Source organism: Lolium perenne, chromosome 6, assembly GCF_019359855.2.
Source record: "Lolium perenne isolate Kyuss_39 chromosome 6, Kyuss_2.0, whole genome shotgun sequence".
Lineage (NCBI taxonomy): Eukaryota > Viridiplantae > Streptophyta > Magnoliopsida > Poales > Poaceae > Lolium > Lolium perenne.
In genome coordinates, this window is record NC_067249.2 from 12777734 (window position 1) to 12794380 (window position 16647).

The 16647-nt window shown below is 46.3% G+C and overlaps 2 protein-coding genes and 1 non-coding gene across 4 annotated transcripts; 1 reads left to right on the forward strand and 2 right to left on the reverse strand.

The window, feature by feature from the left end:
- Nucleotides 1-4990: 4990 nt before the first annotated feature.
- Nucleotides 4991-7243, reverse strand: LOC127308850 (uncharacterized). Of its 2 annotated transcripts, none has more exons than XM_051339754.2 (2): nucleotides 7084-7243; nucleotides 4991-6198 (listed from the first exon to the last, which is right to left on the reverse strand). In XM_051339754.2, exons 1-2 carry the CDS (start codon nucleotides 7098-7100, stop codon nucleotides 5307-5309), a joined length of 909 nt encoding a protein of 302 aa, XP_051195714.1. In that variant the 5' UTR covers nucleotides 7101-7243; the 3' UTR covers nucleotides 4991-5306. The 2 variants fall into 2 exon arrangements, with proteins under 2 accessions (XP_051195714.1, XP_051195715.1); XM_051339755.2 differs by having other exon boundaries at nucleotides 4991-6112; nucleotides 7084-7238.
- An 826-nt stretch (nucleotides 7244-8069) lies between these two features.
- TRNAT-CGU (transfer RNA threonine (anticodon CGU)) lies at nucleotides 8070-8141 on the forward strand. The gene has a single exon. It is a non-coding gene; the product is annotated as a tRNA-Thr (tRNA).
- A 502-nt stretch (nucleotides 8142-8643) lies between these two features.
- LOC127308849 (altered inheritance rate of mitochondria protein 25) lies at nucleotides 8644-15886 on the reverse strand. The gene is made up of 12 exons (XM_051339753.2): nucleotides 15662-15886; nucleotides 12734-13099; nucleotides 12254-12340; nucleotides 12058-12099; nucleotides 11893-11937; nucleotides 10747-10812; nucleotides 10583-10639; nucleotides 10421-10482; nucleotides 10051-10171; nucleotides 9576-9653; nucleotides 9370-9476; nucleotides 8644-9260 (listed from the first exon to the last, which is right to left on the reverse strand). Exons 1-12 carry the CDS (start codon nucleotides 15788-15790, stop codon nucleotides 9230-9232), a joined length of 1191 nt encoding a protein of 396 aa, XP_051195713.1. The 5' UTR covers nucleotides 15791-15886; the 3' UTR covers nucleotides 8644-9229.
- Between the last annotated feature and the right edge of the window lie 761 nt (nucleotides 15887-16647).

The window sequence follows — 16647 nt, forward strand, 5'->3', positions numbered from 1 at the left end:
TGCACACCGTAACCTTCACACTATGAAAGGAGGAATAGATCGCATCAATACCATCATAGTAATAGTTAACTTCATAATCTACAAGAGATCACAATCATAGCATAAACCAAGTACTTCATGATGCACACACTGCCAACATTACATCATGGAGGAGGAATAGACTACTTTAATAACATCACTAGAGTAGCACATAGATGAATTGTGATACAAAACTCATATGAATCTCAATCATGTAAGGCAGCTCATGAGATCATTGTATTGAAGTACATAGGAGAGAGATTAACCACATAGCTACCGGTACAGCCCCGAGCCTCGATGGAGAATTACTCCCTCCTCATGGGAGACAGCAGCGGTGATGGAGATGGCGGTGGTGTCGATGGAGGAGCCTTCCGGGGGCACTTCCCCGTCCCGGCGGCGTGCCGGAACAGAGACTCTTGTCCCCCAGATCTTGGCTTCGCGATGGCGGCGGCTCTGGAAGGTTTCTCGTACCGTGGCTCTTCCGTATCGAGGTTTTAGGTCGAGGGGGCTTAAATAGGCGAAGAGGCGGCGTCAGGAGGTCAACGAGGCGACGACACCATAAGGCGGTGCGGCCAGGGCCTGGGCCGCGCCGGCCTATCATCTGGGGCCCCTGTGGCCCCCCTCTGGCGACTCTCGGGTGTTCTGGATGCTTCCTGGGATTCTAAGGTGCTGGGCGTTGATTCCGTCCAATTCCGAGAATATTTCCTTACTAGGATTTCTGAAACCAAAAACAGCAGAAAACAGCAACTGGCCCTTCGGCATCTCGTCAATAGGTTAGTTCCGGAAAACGCATAAATATGACATAAAGTATGCATAAAACATGTAGATATCACCAATAATGTGGCATGGAACATAAGAAATTATCGATACGTCGGAGACGTATCAGCTACCGCCAGAAGGAGCCGGCTGCCCGGTCTAGGGGCCGGTCTGGCCGGCCTGGGCGCCGGCGTGGCCAGTCCAGGGGCCGGTCTTGCCGGCCTGGTGACCGGACTGGCCGGTCCACGGTCCGGTCTGACCGGGCGGCAGGCCGGCGGCGGACCCATGGGACGAGGCGCAGGGGCGCGGGGTGCGGGAGTCTGGGCACCACGGGAGAAGCCAGCGGCGAAGGCGGTGTGGGCCGCCCGAGCCCGGAAATGCTTGAGGCGGCGCTCCTCGAGGCGCAGGTGGGCCACAGCCTGCTAGAAGGTGGGCGTGGTGAGGAGCGTGAGGTTGGAGGCGGCGTTGCTGAGATCCTCGCCGAGACCCGCCGACAGAGTGGAGAGCATGATCATCGATCGGGAACTCCAAGTCACGGAGCTCGTCGGAGAGACTTTTCAGCTTGAGGGCGTAGTTGTCGAGAGACAAGTCGTTCCAGTGGGTGCCAAAGAACTCCTGTTGGAGGAAGGTGACCCGCTGGATTTTGTTGTCGGTGAAGAGGCCGGTGATCTTAGCCCAGACCGTGTGGGCGGAGTCGCCGTCGCGGACGACGGTGCGAAAGATGTCGTTGGAGACGGTCTGGTAGAACCAGCGGATGATGGTGGAGTCGATGGCGAGCCACTCGGGGTCGTGCGGCATGGCGAGGAGGTCGATGGTGCCGTCGACGTGATCGAGGAGATCATACTCGCGGAAGAGCAGCCCGAAGTACGTCTTCCACGGGAAGAAGTTGGCATCGGTGGTGGAGAGCTTCAGCGGCACGCGCTCGGCGATGGGGATGTCGCGGATGACGGCGACGGAGGGGCCGGCGAAGGGGTTGTTGCTGCCGGAGCCGGAGGAGTTGAAACCGGAGCCGGAGGAGTCGAAGCGCTCCATGGCGGAAGTGGTGGTAGGGGCAGAAGCGGCTAGGGTTAGGGTTGGAGTGGGGAGAGGCGGCGGTGGGAGACGGGGAGCCGCGGCGCCCGGGGGAGAGGAGGAGGCAGCTAGGGTTGGTGGCCAGCGGCGCCCTAGGGAGAAGGGGGCGGAGGCTAGGGAGGATGGGGCGGCGGCTAGGGTTGGTGGCAGGCGGCGCCCTAGGGAGGAGGTGGCCGGCGGCGCCCCAAGGAGAGAGGAGGGCGGCGGCTAGGGCAGGACCCGAAGGGTCTCTGATACCATGTAGAAGAGTTATTGGAGATTGCTCATCACCAATAGGGCCGGCTGCTCATGTTTATATAGGCGGACACATGTACAATTACAGGTACAACCCTGAAAAAACACGGGGACCTATACCTATACAATATGTTACTCAACATCATTAATTGTTTTATGTAAAGTGACAACACCATCTAAGATGTATCTGCCTTGCATAAAAGCAGTCTAAGAGCATCTCTAACAGAGCCTGTATTAGTCCGAACTGAAAAAAACGGAGTTCAGTCTCCCGAAAAATGATTTGAGAGCGCATTTTGGCACGGCGCAGAACAGAAACTGTAAACCCAAACCGAACTCGAGAAAATCAAACGACGCGGGAAAACAAGTTTCGTGATTGAAGTCGATTTCAGCCGATCACGCTGGATTCGATCATAATTCACACTAAATAGTGGCAAAATACAACCGCATTGCACCTAAATTACGTACTACTGATCTATTTAGACTAAAAATTAAGATTCCCGGCGACTTTACTGTCACCGGGCGGCGGCGGAGGGTTTTTCGACGCCGCCGGTTGCTAGGCGACGACGAGGGCCGCCAGCTCGATGGCGGTCGCGCCGGAGGCGCTCCCGCAGAGCAGCGGCGGTCCATCTGCGTCGTCGTCGTCCCCGCTCGGGGGCAATGGCGGCAGCGGCGGGCTGCACCCACCGTCAGCGAGGGGCTCCTCCGCCGCCGCAGCCGCCTCCGCGCGCCGTCGGAGCGCGCCCGCCATTATGGCCGGCCACTTGCGGCCGGCCCGCTTCCATGCGCCGTCGGAGCGCGCCCGCCTGCCGCGCTCGGTCTCCGCCCGTACGCCCGGCGGACGGCGAATTGCCCTTCCGGCGCCGGATCGGTCGCCGCCCCTACCCACGGGTCTTGCCCTTGTCATTTCGGACGGCGGGGTGGTGGCCGTAGCGGCGAAGCGGAGGCCGAGCGCCCGGGATTGCTCGTCGGAGGCGGCGGCGGGAGGGGAGTAGGGTTTCCGAACCGAACTCCCCTCCGCGAACCCTTTTAATAGGGGTCGCACGGTGAGTTTTTCGGGCCCCTGAACTTCCAGTTCGGGCCAGCCCATCTTTTCGGGCTCTGATCTGCGCGCATTTCAGCCCGAACCCGTAAATCCGCCGGAAAAGTTCGGTTCCGGCGGGATTTACGGGCTCTGTTAAAGTTGCTCTAAAATGGAAGCACCACATGATCAGCCACCGAATTTAGACTCATTATAAACTACGCCACCAGTGATCATAAATATTGTAATATATCGCTGCTCGTGATCCGTATTGTCCTTGTTGATCCTGGCAAGCATCGCTTGCTGGACGTTGTGTCATGTCATGGCCTTGAGACTCGATGTCTACCGGTGGAAATCCTAAGGGTCAGAACAAACATGGCAATCAATTCGCAAGGGAGGTCATTTTCTTTCCCCATATCAGTGGAATCGCAGAAGAATTGCCTGAGGTGAATTGAAGCTTCTTTGCCTTGCCAGATCAAAATGACATACATATAGATTTCCTCATTAGCAGTGCTCATCGTCAGATTACAACTTAAACAGCAGGAGTATCCATTTCATTCCCAAACAATTGTATAATTATTTTTTCTCTTGTTTCCTTTTATGCTTACTCGTATTAGAACTGATTGTATAATTCTGTTTTGGTATGCAAACAGTGTGGGAACTAACTACAGGGACCGAAACATCAAGTCAGGGTTATCAGTTTATCACCAATCTGGCAGTGTAACATATTGTCGTCTAGTAAGTACTAGCAGCGTATCATGTCCTGGAGTCTGCCAGATAGGCTTTTCTCATCATGAATACATGCAGGCTGGGTAAAGCTGTTTATTCATTTGATCTGAAACTAACAATAGATATCAGGGTGTACAGGGAAGCATATTTGGTGCACATGAGCACACGTTCTGAATACTCGAGCGAAGTTTCGGTAGAAATTGCATGGTATTTTGAGCTATAGGAAAAAAAACAAATTTGTAGTTGTGTAATGTCAGAAATTTGTCTTTTTTTTAGCTCAAACTACAACATATTTTTCTCCAAAGTTTATATATATGTACGTATTCACTTCCAAATTTTTTGGAACCCAAAAAATATGATTTCCAAAATTCAGGAGCAGTAGTGCTCATGTGGGACACTTTCCGGGTGTATAGTTGCTTTGCTTCTTCTAAGTGTTAGTGTCAGTGCGACAGAGACGTACAGACTTGTGTGCTGCAAGACTGCAAATAATATTTCTTCTGTCTTTAGAAAAATACAGAGGATTACAATTTACAAGTACTGGTGGCTAAGCTTCCCAGCGCCAATAATGTTCAAGTTAAACAATTGAAACTTCAGAGCCTGCATTTACTCTGGTAAAATGAGCCTGTTTGCCTTACCTCTTGGGGCAAACTTGGCTAATCGATAAAGTTCCGCCGTTGTGGCTTCAGAGCTCTTGGGATTCGTCTTCTGAGCCATGATATCCTATATCAAAGTCTTCTTAGAGCGCTCTATTTGCTCGACAAATAGAGAGGGGAGCCATTGATCAAGCGAGATACCAATGCAATCGGATTTCCATTGGTATTTGAAGTGAAAAGAAAATCCTGGTACACGTCTGGTTGGGTCAGAACAAACACAGTACATAAAGCCGCAGGAGAGATTACATGCTTTTTTCCGGTGTCAGGAGAATTACGCAAGAATTGCCAGAGATGAATTTGGCACATCTCTTGGCAAGATCAAAACGACACACATATTTGTAGATTTCTTCATCAGCAGTTCGCATTGTAAGTTACAACAAAATTGCAAGGCCAACAAAGTTACAGGTGCAGCTAAAACAGCAGGACTATACCCATCTCATTGCCAAACATTGTAATAACAATTAACAAACAAAATAATCAAGGATTTCGCACGAACAACCAAAACACCACATCAACAAAGTCGTGTCACTTCATAAGAATAGATATCCCACGGAAAAAGGTTACAGACAATCTCAGAAGGACATGAAAAATAATAACAAAATGTTGTACGTACAAGTGCTTTCGACAAGGATTGAGTAGCAGTTACATGCCCAGCAAAGCATCTTATATAGAATTATCATAAAGTCACCATATAGCAAGCTAGTAGCATGAGCACAAATTGACACCATCAAACAGTGATAGATTTAAGCATGGAAAAAAGCTAAACTCGAATGCAATACAGCTCTTCACACCGCCCAGGATTCAGCATCTAGTAGTAGCAAGCATTTTCACTGCCTGCCTCGCGACTTTGCCCTGCTCGCCTCCTCCAGGGTGGACGGGAACAGCTCCACGTACCTCGTCCCGATCGTCATCTTATCCTTGCACATGGCCGTCTTCGCAACCTCAGCTGTTGGGAACTCCACAAAGGCCTCACCAGTAGCCTTGCCATCAGAGCGGTACCCGATATGCACGTTCTCCTCTGTCAGCTCATACTCCACAAAGAACTTGATGATGTCCTCGGTGGTAGCAGAGTAGGGGAGCCCACGCAGCTTCAGCACCTCGGTGTACTCCATGCTGCTCTTGTCCTCAGCCGGCTTCCTGGGGCGTACCGGGGGAGGTGGGGAGTGTCGGTACTCTGAGTCGACGAAACCACCACCCTGGCTCACCTCAGAAGCTATTGCAACGTAGTACTCCTGCTTCTTGCATCTGAACACCTCCACGTATCTCCTGCCCATGTTCTGCCTGTTGCGGTGCAGAGCAAACTCGGCTTGCAGGTTCGAAGGGAAGACAACAAATGCCTCGCCAGAGAAGCGGCCATTCTTGTGAACCAGGAGGATGTCCACTATGTCCAGCCCAGTAAAGAACTTGACGACATCAAGGTCCTCACAGTCAAAGGGGAGCCCCCGCAGACGAACCCCAGGAAAGCTCTGTAGGCTAGTGTTAACCCCTGCACCAGCCAAGTTGGCACTGTAGGGAGGGTAGAAGCCGGCGCCGCTGCCACCAGCGTTGCTGCCCATGGCTCCTCCAAAATAGGGAGCGCCCGGCTCCATCATCCTGGCCCTCTTTGAAACATCCAACGGACTCCCTGCGTTCACTGCGAAGTATGGATTCGATTCCATCATTCGTGGCCTCTTTGATCCCTCGTACCCATCCGAAACCCCCCCGCTTCCCATCATTGCCCTTCAAATAATCCAGTCCCAAAAAAAAAGAAAAAGGAGAAGATCCCCCCATCTCTCAATCCCATTTTCATAAAAAATAACCCAAATAAATGAAGGTAATTGCGCACAAGATAAAGAATCTACAGACTTGGAAGATAAACAGAATTAAAGAACGAGGACATTATTTACATTGAATGCATTTAATGCTGTTAACGATTGGCGGTATACGGCCTTTATTTTGTACTAACGACTGAAGCAGCAACATAATTTATACTATAGCTAATCTAAATGGGCAAAAAGCTAAATAAAATGTATTGAATTCAGGTAACTACAAATAGTATTGCTATAGAACACGACAGATTGTAGATCATGCAGGTTAATGAGATGGATAATCTTGTCAGAGTACGACAATTAGCCATGCCAACTAACTAGCAGCTAAATTATATAGTAAATCCATTACTATCATGCTAAATTTTCATGGCAATCAAGTTTATCCAGTTCATTACTATGTAAACGCCTAACCTATCATCGGGTCCTGCACACTATCGTGTCCTTTCAGTTGGTCAACTGATGAACACTACAGATCCTGCGCCCTATTTTAACTCGATTCAAAACAAGGTGGATAGCCTACATACTAATTCTTCTCAGCACTGAACCTAGCATGGCAAATTCCTTGCAGATAACTAGCATAACATTAGCGTTCGAAATAGGCAACAGGTTTCGCACCCTAGAACCAAACAGGCCACACATATTCCGCGCCGAAGTAGGGAGAGGAATCGCTATGTTCGAAATCGACAGGTAAATCTAACAGGTGGCCGCGAATCGTCAACCCACGGGCCGATTTACAAAACAAAAAAAATCCCCATGCCGAGGGGAATAATCAAGCAGGGTTCCGAGAGGCGCTTACCCGCGGTGTCCGTACATGGCGGCGGCAACCGGTGGTCCGCGAGGGAGGTAGGGGTAGCCGGCGGGCGAGACGAGCGCGGCGGCGGCGGCGGAAACCCTAATCGCGAGAGGTCAGCGGGAGGAGGCTAGGGATAGCGGGTTGGATCGGGCGTTGTTTGCTGTTGTTATGGCGTCGATGGCAGAGATAGATAAATAGTTGGAAGGTTCAGGGGCAAAATCGGGATAGACTTACCGACTCGCGAGTTCTGGTCTTGGTCGGTGCACGTTTTGGAATCTTCACGAAGTAACAAATCCATTTAGAGTAGTAGTAGTAGAAAGAGAACTCAAATACAGTACAGCTGCATATTGCCACACAACGTCTACCGAAGATCATTACTCGCTCAGTTCAAAAAATAACTTGGTCAAATTTATCTAGATAGGGACGTATATAGATGCAATGGTACGCAGGCCCGAGCCGGCACAATATACTTTGGAAGCGCATAATTAAATGCTATAGCCGCAGAACTCAAAACATTGACGAAATTGCCATAGATATTATCTCTTCTACTCTATCCTCCGAAGAAACCGAGCATTACAGTTCTCGAATATTACAATACCTGATTTTGTCTTATGCATCGTTCGATGGGGAGACATGATGTGGGATTCCACTTTCACATCTCTACTTAATTACTTTTACTATAAACTCTTCTTTCTGTGGAATAAGTGAGATAATAAAATTCGAATTTATTAAAAGTGAAATAAGTCAGATGATGTAGAAGGAGATCCCACTTATCCTGTGTGTCACTTCCACATGAACGCATCTTGTTGCTTGGCAAGTATGTATCACTAAGCTGCGCACCGGCGAGCCATTCAGCAGGATGACTAATTTGTCTGTTCTCTCCTTTTACTTAGCCTATAGAATTCGAAATTTGGTGATTGCAAGCAACTACTAATCGTCCAACTTTGTACTACTAACATATAGTATCTATAGTGAGTGAGAGCACCAAAGCCTCCGTAGCATAGTGGTAGTGCGTTCCCTTCGTAAGGGAAAGGTCGTGAGTTCGATCCTCACCGGGGGCTCTTCATTTCTTTTTGCTGATATGTTTTGGGGGCTCTTCAGTTTATTTTTGTTGATATGTTTTGTTTCTGAGTATCGCGTCCCCCCCACATTTCATTTGCAACCAAATCGTATGCTACTGCTTTCTTGAATCCATGTGTCACAGCATATTGATCTAGCTTAATTTTATCCCATTTATTTATCTCTCTCTTGGATAACATAACACCAGGGGCAGAAGAAGAGGGGGCGAGCAGGGTCTAGACTGATACCCACAGGGTATGGGTGCGGGTGGAGCCAGCCCATACCCATCTCCTTCAATCTCATCTGTCAGGCATACTCATACCCGTTGATGGGTACAATTTTATCCCATACAAGTTACCTGGTAGGGTAAATGGGTACCCGCGTGGTTCAAATTCCTGAGTTTTTCTATGGTTGCGTGAACTTTGAATCGGTATGATAGAACTAACACAGTGACAAAAAAAAATCACAGGTGAGAATGTAACAAGCGAGCACACAAAACGGTCAGAGCGTGGAAAGAGAGGTTCATCCATCTCTGGTCGTTTAAGATCCAGTTTATAACGGAGAAACAATGGCAGCACATTCGCCTCCAGCGAGGGATCCCATGCTAGATGGGACCAACAGGGCACAATCTGCAAATGCTACCGAGGGAGTATCGTTCAGCCACGGTGGGACCCAGGAAATCAGGCCACTTCTGAGAAGATGAGGAGAATTGCATTACACTTGTCGGTGCAGGCGTATGTAGCTCACATCACTTGAGGTCATCATTTACTAGTCTCCTTCGTCTAGCTTGTAGCACACTTGTTGGCTGTTGTTGTGGTAGCTCATAGTTAGTTAAACTCAATGCTCCTCGAACAGTCACACCAGTCGCAAACCTCAATGCAATGCAAACTGCCGAGCTTCTCAGGTCACGAGTGGAGTGAGTGAGTGCCCAGGCACGGTTACAGAACCCAAAAAAAAAACACATTACACTCCTGTGATGATCTCAATGGCATGGCAGTAGAGAAGACCACCAGAGTTCAGAAATCAACAGTGAAACAACTGGCAATTTAAGCTTCACTGTGAACTGAGTGATGGCAATTTGTATGCTTGTCTACTCTGTGGCGATAAGAAACGGAAGACCCCTGAAAGAAACAAACACTTCAGTTAGTTTCAGAGCACATGTAGGCGATGATAAACACAAGGCCGCCGTATGGATAAGTCAACTGGAAAACTGAAGCAACATATGCATACCAGCCCCCTCTCCTAGAGAAGTAATCACTGTCCAGAGATACCGCCAGAGCAAGAGCTACAGCCCTTTCAGGTAAAGTCAGCGGGCGAACAACTTCTAGTTCTTCGATCTGGAAGCATCGTTGAGATGTGAGATTGCAGTCAGTGTAAAGAGCGGCCAATAGATTCATTAAGGAAGATGGTTTTTACTGCCAAGTGAGAACACTTACATCGGAAGCGAGACCATATTTACGGCTTTGTCCAGAATCACCAAACCGAATTGCATATTGGCCAGCATCCGTGAAGAGCTGCAATGAAGAACCAAAGATATCATGATCAGCCAACATTCTCTCTACAGGCTATGGTAGTACAACAAACACAAAATGCACACTGAAAAGAAATGGGGTGTAAAATCATGCTATAATTATATCAAACAGTATCAAGCCCAAGCGGACTCACCGTAGCAGAATCATATAATTATGCAATAGATATGTCATGTATAACTTTATCTAGAACATTTTCCTTGCGCAGAAACAATAGCATCACAGCAATTTACAACAGTATAGCGATCAATGTGTAAATTCTCAGCTCGTATGTTACTGACTGTATTGTTGGAGATATCAATGGAACAATTTCCAACATGAATGTCCTCTAAATGTAAGAAATACACATCATTTGATAACTTTCCACCTAAAAGAACATTACCTCAAAGCCAATTCCTCTCCAATTACGATCAATCTGGGCTAACACTTTTTCATCCTCATCAATCAGGGTAAAGGTCCAGTTCCAAAATCCAGGATTCTCGACCACAGCAAATTGCTTGTTCCTGAAGAACAAAAAGGTTGAACTCAACCTGTGAAGTAGTATACCAAGACAGAAGACGACATAAAGAACCGAGCTACTCCCTCTGATCCAAGTTAATTGACTCCACTTTATGTATATTCACATGCATCTAGTCCAGAAACTTAACTAGATACATACGAATCAAGACAAAGTTGTGTCAATTAATATGAATTGGAGGGAGTATTTGAATTGGTCAAGAAGCAAGGAATGGGTGATCAAAAGGCCAGGTTACCCCAAGTACAGGTCATAAATTCTACGCCAAAGATGCCAACGCCTGTGGACTACACCTACCTCCTGATCAAAGAGAAATCATGAAACATCATCAGTAGTATGCTTGTGTGTTCATATGAGGATAGCACTCACATGTGAATGATTTAACACAATTAGTGTGTACCTTGCCATCCACTTCTGTATAAATGGAGCTGTTGATGAACCAAAATGGCCGGCGGACCTGAACCCAGTATCAATAGCGTCAGTATAGATCTTTGCAGGGTTTTTTTTTCTAATTATGTACTCAATGTAATTACAACAAAATACATCAATCATTTGAAATCTCACCGTAAATATCTCATTACCCATTGCATCAGTAAATTCTGCAACAAATGGACGTCTCGACCTAAGTAACTGAAATATCAGCAAAAAGGAACTGTTATAACTTAGAAGGTAGTAGTCACCATCAAGAGAAACAAACATAAATGAAAAGCAGATAAAAAAAGGAAATACAATAAGATGCTTTCTTTCTAAAAGATAATAACAATGGGGCCATTTCCCAGAATTGCAGTTATAAGAAACAACAAATAAATAACTTTTAGCATCATATCTGAAAGTCATGGCACAATCGAAATTTTGAAATGATTTAAGATAAATATATGCCAGATTCAATCTGCAACTGGCATAGAACATAGAACAGACCTTAAGAGATAATAACATGAACATACAGAACATAACACTTCTTCTACGCTGTCAGAGATATATTACCAGCTGGGTAAGGTTCTCTAACTTTTATGCCATACCTCGATTACCAGATGATAAAACACATTATACATATCAAATTCCTGATGGTAACTGCTTTTTTTTCTCAGGCAAGGTTACCATACTGTTTCCACTAAGTTGAAAAAGAAGCCCAACACGTAATACAGTCCTTCCACAGCATCCCAAGAACTACTCAGTATGATAACATTACATAGTGGACGATTAGAAATGGGACAGCAACCAACTGACCACGACATTCAACACTCACCACCAACACCTCTCTCCAACCCATCCAATTTTCCTGTATGACCATTTTCCCCATCCCTAAAAGCTATATATTGACCCTATTTTTGCATCGGAAAGAAATTATTGGCATGTTCACAATGCATGCACTACATAAAGATCATGGCCAGTTCTAATTACAAATATGTAACATCAGTCATTGCAAAAAGGAAAAAAATATATAAGAACCAATGCTAAAGAACCCTTGTCCAGCAAAAAGCCAAAAAGCAGCCGAAAAATCCTAAAATAAAATAAAACATGGCATACTGGGAGACTTGAGTAATCTGTCGAACCAATAATCATGACGAAAAGTGACATGCTACCAAAGATACACAGGGAGGATAACGAAAACTTTGGTCAGTAAAATCAGTTTCACTAAATTACTACTCTATAAAGTATCAGAACAACTAATACTAATTTATTTAGGATCAACTAACCACAAAGATATACCTGCCTAAAGATGACATTGCTTTTCTCTCGAATATATCCAACAGGCTGGAATTAGAAGAAAAAACAAATCAATGGGTAGGATTAGAAACCAGCTACAATTATACAACGATGATGAAAATTATACAATGATGGAACCAGCTACAATCTGGAAGGAGACACACTTACAGATTGAGGAAACAGTGGATCCATTATGATATACCTACTCTCCTGCATTTCAAACGATAATAGTAAGTAAAATCATCTAGCATGGCCAAATTATCAATATAGTTAACATAAGCTACTATTTCATTCTACAAATTGTTGGAGAAGCATCCTAGAGTAGCCAGCTTAAATGTCTATATAGTGGCTTCAGAGACATGACCTGCTCGAAAGCAAACATGAGATTAGCCCACTCCACATCCCTGGCAATAAGGAGGTTGGCTCTTGAGAGGAGAGGCTTCAGTTTGGCCTATAAAACAAATATATACAGGTTAGCTCGGTTATTCAAGTACCTACACATACATCAAAGTTTGAACATGTTGACATTATTAGAGTTGGATAACACATCAACCATCAAGTAGAATGTAAGCGGTAGGGAACAAACTTTACCCCCAGAATTATTTATCTATATCCCACTCTCAGACCTATAGAAATATCCTACAACACAGATCATATAGTAATTCCAAGCAAGTCATCAGTTTCAAAAGTGGAAACACTACATCATGCACCCGCTGGGGGTTTTACTCTTCAATTATCTAAAAAAATAACTTCATCGTACGCTATTGTTCTAACATGACACAAAACAAAATTGAATGGCACTACACATATCAATACGCGATTAGAGATTACAGAATCCACTTGCCTCTAGGTGCCCGAGGTCCCGAATGTCATACTGCGCCACCTCGCCACTGCCGGCTCCCCCAGCCTTCACCCTCCCAAGCCCCGCCGCGTCCGACCCGGCACTCACAAGCGCGCGCGCAGCGTTAGCGAAATAGCCGAGCGGATCCTCCCCACCGCCACCTTCAGCCTTGGCAACCTCGACGCGTTTTCCCCATCCCCTCACAGGCGCCTCCTTCTGCTTTTTCAGTTCCTCGACCCACAGACTCCGCAGCCACTCACGGGGAAGCGGCGACCTGTCACCTCTACCGGTGCCGCTTGCGGACTCGTTGGATCCTCTAACATGGCTGTTGTTAGTGCTTGCCACCGCCCGCTTCTCTTGTTCCATTTTCTGCAGAAAGGTCATCAGGCATGTTATTGTTAAGTATTTAGCAAGGCATAAACACACAAAGATCACTCACGCCAATAGTATAGCTTATAACAGAGTAACAAACAGGGAAACTGGTGACTCTGGGAGAGCTTGTAAAGCCCACCAGATAAAAAAACATCTATCTGTATAATTGTAACAACTGGATGTCCGACTAATTTCAAAGCATTCCTAGTAGATTTTCTACTTTCACGAGCCTCTGAAAACCACAGATACTGTGATATACTGAGCAATGGTGTGTTGCATCTAAGCAAAGGTTTTCTATTGATGTTCTGCAGAACAAATGAAATGTCGATGTTTTTCGGGATTTGAGGAGACCAAACAAAACATATAAAGCAGAAAATAACTAGCATAGTAGCAGAATTTTTTCTACAACTGAACAATGAAAATGATCAAGATGACAAGCTGCTGAGTTTACATGAACCATAGCAAAAATTAAATTCCTACTAGACCAAACAATGAACAAAAAAAGTTACATAGTGGGAAACATGGTACACTCTGGCACAATTACAATAACAATTGCATATCTCAACTGAATTGAGGATAACAGACCATTAAACCATAATTTAAGTGGTATACTTAATAACTACATAAGATGAACATAAAAGTGTCCAAGCAATATCGCTGTTGAGCAAAAACATGTTATGGTTCAAGACTTTCAAGTGAAAACAAAGGACCAGATCCAATTCAATGATCTTATATGTTAAGACATGCCTATGTGGAGCAACAGCTTGTTGTATCTAAGCTCATACTGATGTTCTTAAGAAAGAATGAAACCTATATGTGTTAACAGGGATTATGTGAAGCAACAGTGTGTTTTATCTAAGCACATGTTTCCTATTAATGTTCTGCATAACTAATACAATGTCGATGTTTTTGGGATCTGAGGAGACCAAACAAAACATATAAAGCATGAAACAACTAGAAAATGGTCAAGATAACTAACTGCTGAGTTAACATGAACCATAGCAAAAAATTATAGTCCAACTGGACCAGAAATGAAGGAAAAAGGTTACATAATGGGAAACATGCTACACTCTGAAAGCATTGCAATAACCATAGCACATCTATCCTGAATCAAGGATAACATACCATAACACCATAAATTAAGTGGTATAAATAGTTATATAAGATGAACATAGTACTGTCCAAGCAAGTATCGCTGTTGAGCACAAACATTTTATGGTTCGATTCTAAGTAAAAGCAAGGTAGCAGATCCAGTCCAATGATCCTATCGTTCAGACATGCCAACCTGTAGCAGCAGAATGTTTTATCTAAGCACCTGTTGATGTTCTGAAGAAAGAATGAAACATAAATATTTTCAGGGAGATTTTATGAGACTGAACAAAATAAAAACTGGCATGGCTGCTACTTTTCTACTCACCACGAACTTGGCTACGATTTAGTCATCTAATTACACAATTCCGTACTGAACAATAAAAATGATCAAGATAATTGATGAGTTCACAAGAGTGATAGCTAAGATCATAGTCTAACTAACTGGACCACAAAATGAAAAGAAAAAAAAAGATCAATGGACCAGGTCATGATGAACATGACTAACAACAGAAATCATAGCTAAAAATCCAGTGTTCAGTGGCAGATTTGCAGGCATCTCAATTCCCCTACAACGCCACTGGAGCAGCTATCACATCAACGAGGATAAACTGAGCAACCAACCATACATCAGTAATGTGCTGCCGTTAACTAAAGCAAGCATTAACTGGTCAGCCCAAATTCGACGGCATGGCAGGTGCAGCAATCAACACAGCAGCTGCAAAATATATTCTACTATCCAACTAGGCGAGCAGCAAGTTACTCTGAATCAATAGCTACTACAATGTTTATACACCATAAATAGCTGATCCTCATCCAGTAACTACACAGCAACAGCACAACCAAGAGAAAATACAGACCAACTGGAGCAGAAAATGAAGAAACACAAGGTTCGGGCCAAAGGTCACATATATAGTGGCAAAATCCTACACCCTGAACACGAACAAAAGATTTGCATAATCACAGAAACCTGGCGGCAACACATAATTGCCAGTGCCAACTATACTATTTGCAGTTCCATCTGTACAACCCAATTCGAAACCACCTGGGATCGCACATTCCCACAACCATTTAACTGAAACTTGAATAGTGAAAAGCATGAACAACTAAAATCAGTTCAGTTGCAGGTTTGCACGCTTTTTACACAGCGCCAGAGAGCAAAATACTTCCTCTTCCTGTAACTACACAGCAACAACGCGAGCAACAGAAATTTCCCAGCATTTAGGTAGGTACTATTATTCCACCAATGAGCACGCGGGCGGGCGGACACCATCAAACAGCCGGTAGAAGCAGTCCATCTTCTCCCTGGATCACCACGGGCGCGCCGATCGTAGAACCCTAGAGTGAGTGGGGGATTCGCGGAACCAGCGGGCCTAATCGAGAGAGCCCGAATATCGCGTCCGCGGCTCTCGCAGGAATCATCACCTCGAAACCCTAGATGGGTGAGGAAGGGGGAGGCGCGGGTTATACCTTGATGTAGGCGTTCTCGGCGGCCTTCTCCTCCTCGCTGAGCATCTTGCCGCCGGAGGAGCGGAGCCTGCTCTGCAGGAACCTCGCCGGGGTCCTGGACAGCGCCGCCCTCGCCGCCGCCATGGCCATCGCCGCCGGACACCCAGCCTAGGAGACGGTGGCTCGCTCTCTCTTCTCTCCTGTCTCTCTAGAACGGAAAGAGGAGTGAACTCAGGAAATTCATAGTTACGGTCCCTAATCTTGCTTTGTATCTTCACATACGGTTTTTTTTACACACAATACAATTAAATGCGCTCACATATACGTGCACACACTCAGACCTTACCCCCTAAGAGCACCTCCGAGAGAGTCACCACAAACGTCTCGCTGCCAACGGGAAGGTGAGAGCATCTCTAATAGAACCCGTAAACCCCGCCAAAACTGAACTTTTCCAGCGGATTTACGGGCCCGAGCCGAATACGCTATAGATCAGAGCCCAAAAACGGCGCCCGGCCCGTAAAAGTTTCTCGGGGGCCCGGGAAACGCGAGGCTCGCCCCGTATTAAAACGGGCTGCGGAGAGGAGTTCAGTTTTCAAACCCTACTCCCCTGCGCCGTAGCCGCCTCGCTCCATCTCCTCCGATGAGAAATCGTCACCTTGCCAGCACCGCTTTGTCGTCACTCTACCTCCCCATGGCTAGCCGCGGTAGCTTCACTAGGGGAGGCGGTGGTTTGGGCGGCGCAGACTCGCCGCCACGGCCCCCCATTTTCCACATGGAGGCGGAGAGGCCCAAATTCAACCGGTCGGAGGGCGCGGGCAAGCGCAGCGCCCGCTGGTGGACGAATTGGGGGATCGCGCCACTAGGGAAACTCGCGCCGTACGCGATCGGAGGAGAGGGGTCTTCCTCCGGCGGGTCGTGCCGCCCCCTCGCCAACCGGTGTACGATAGTGCAGAGGCCCTCGGGGCCGCATTTTGGTCATTTAGGTTCTTAGTACGAATTATGTAAAA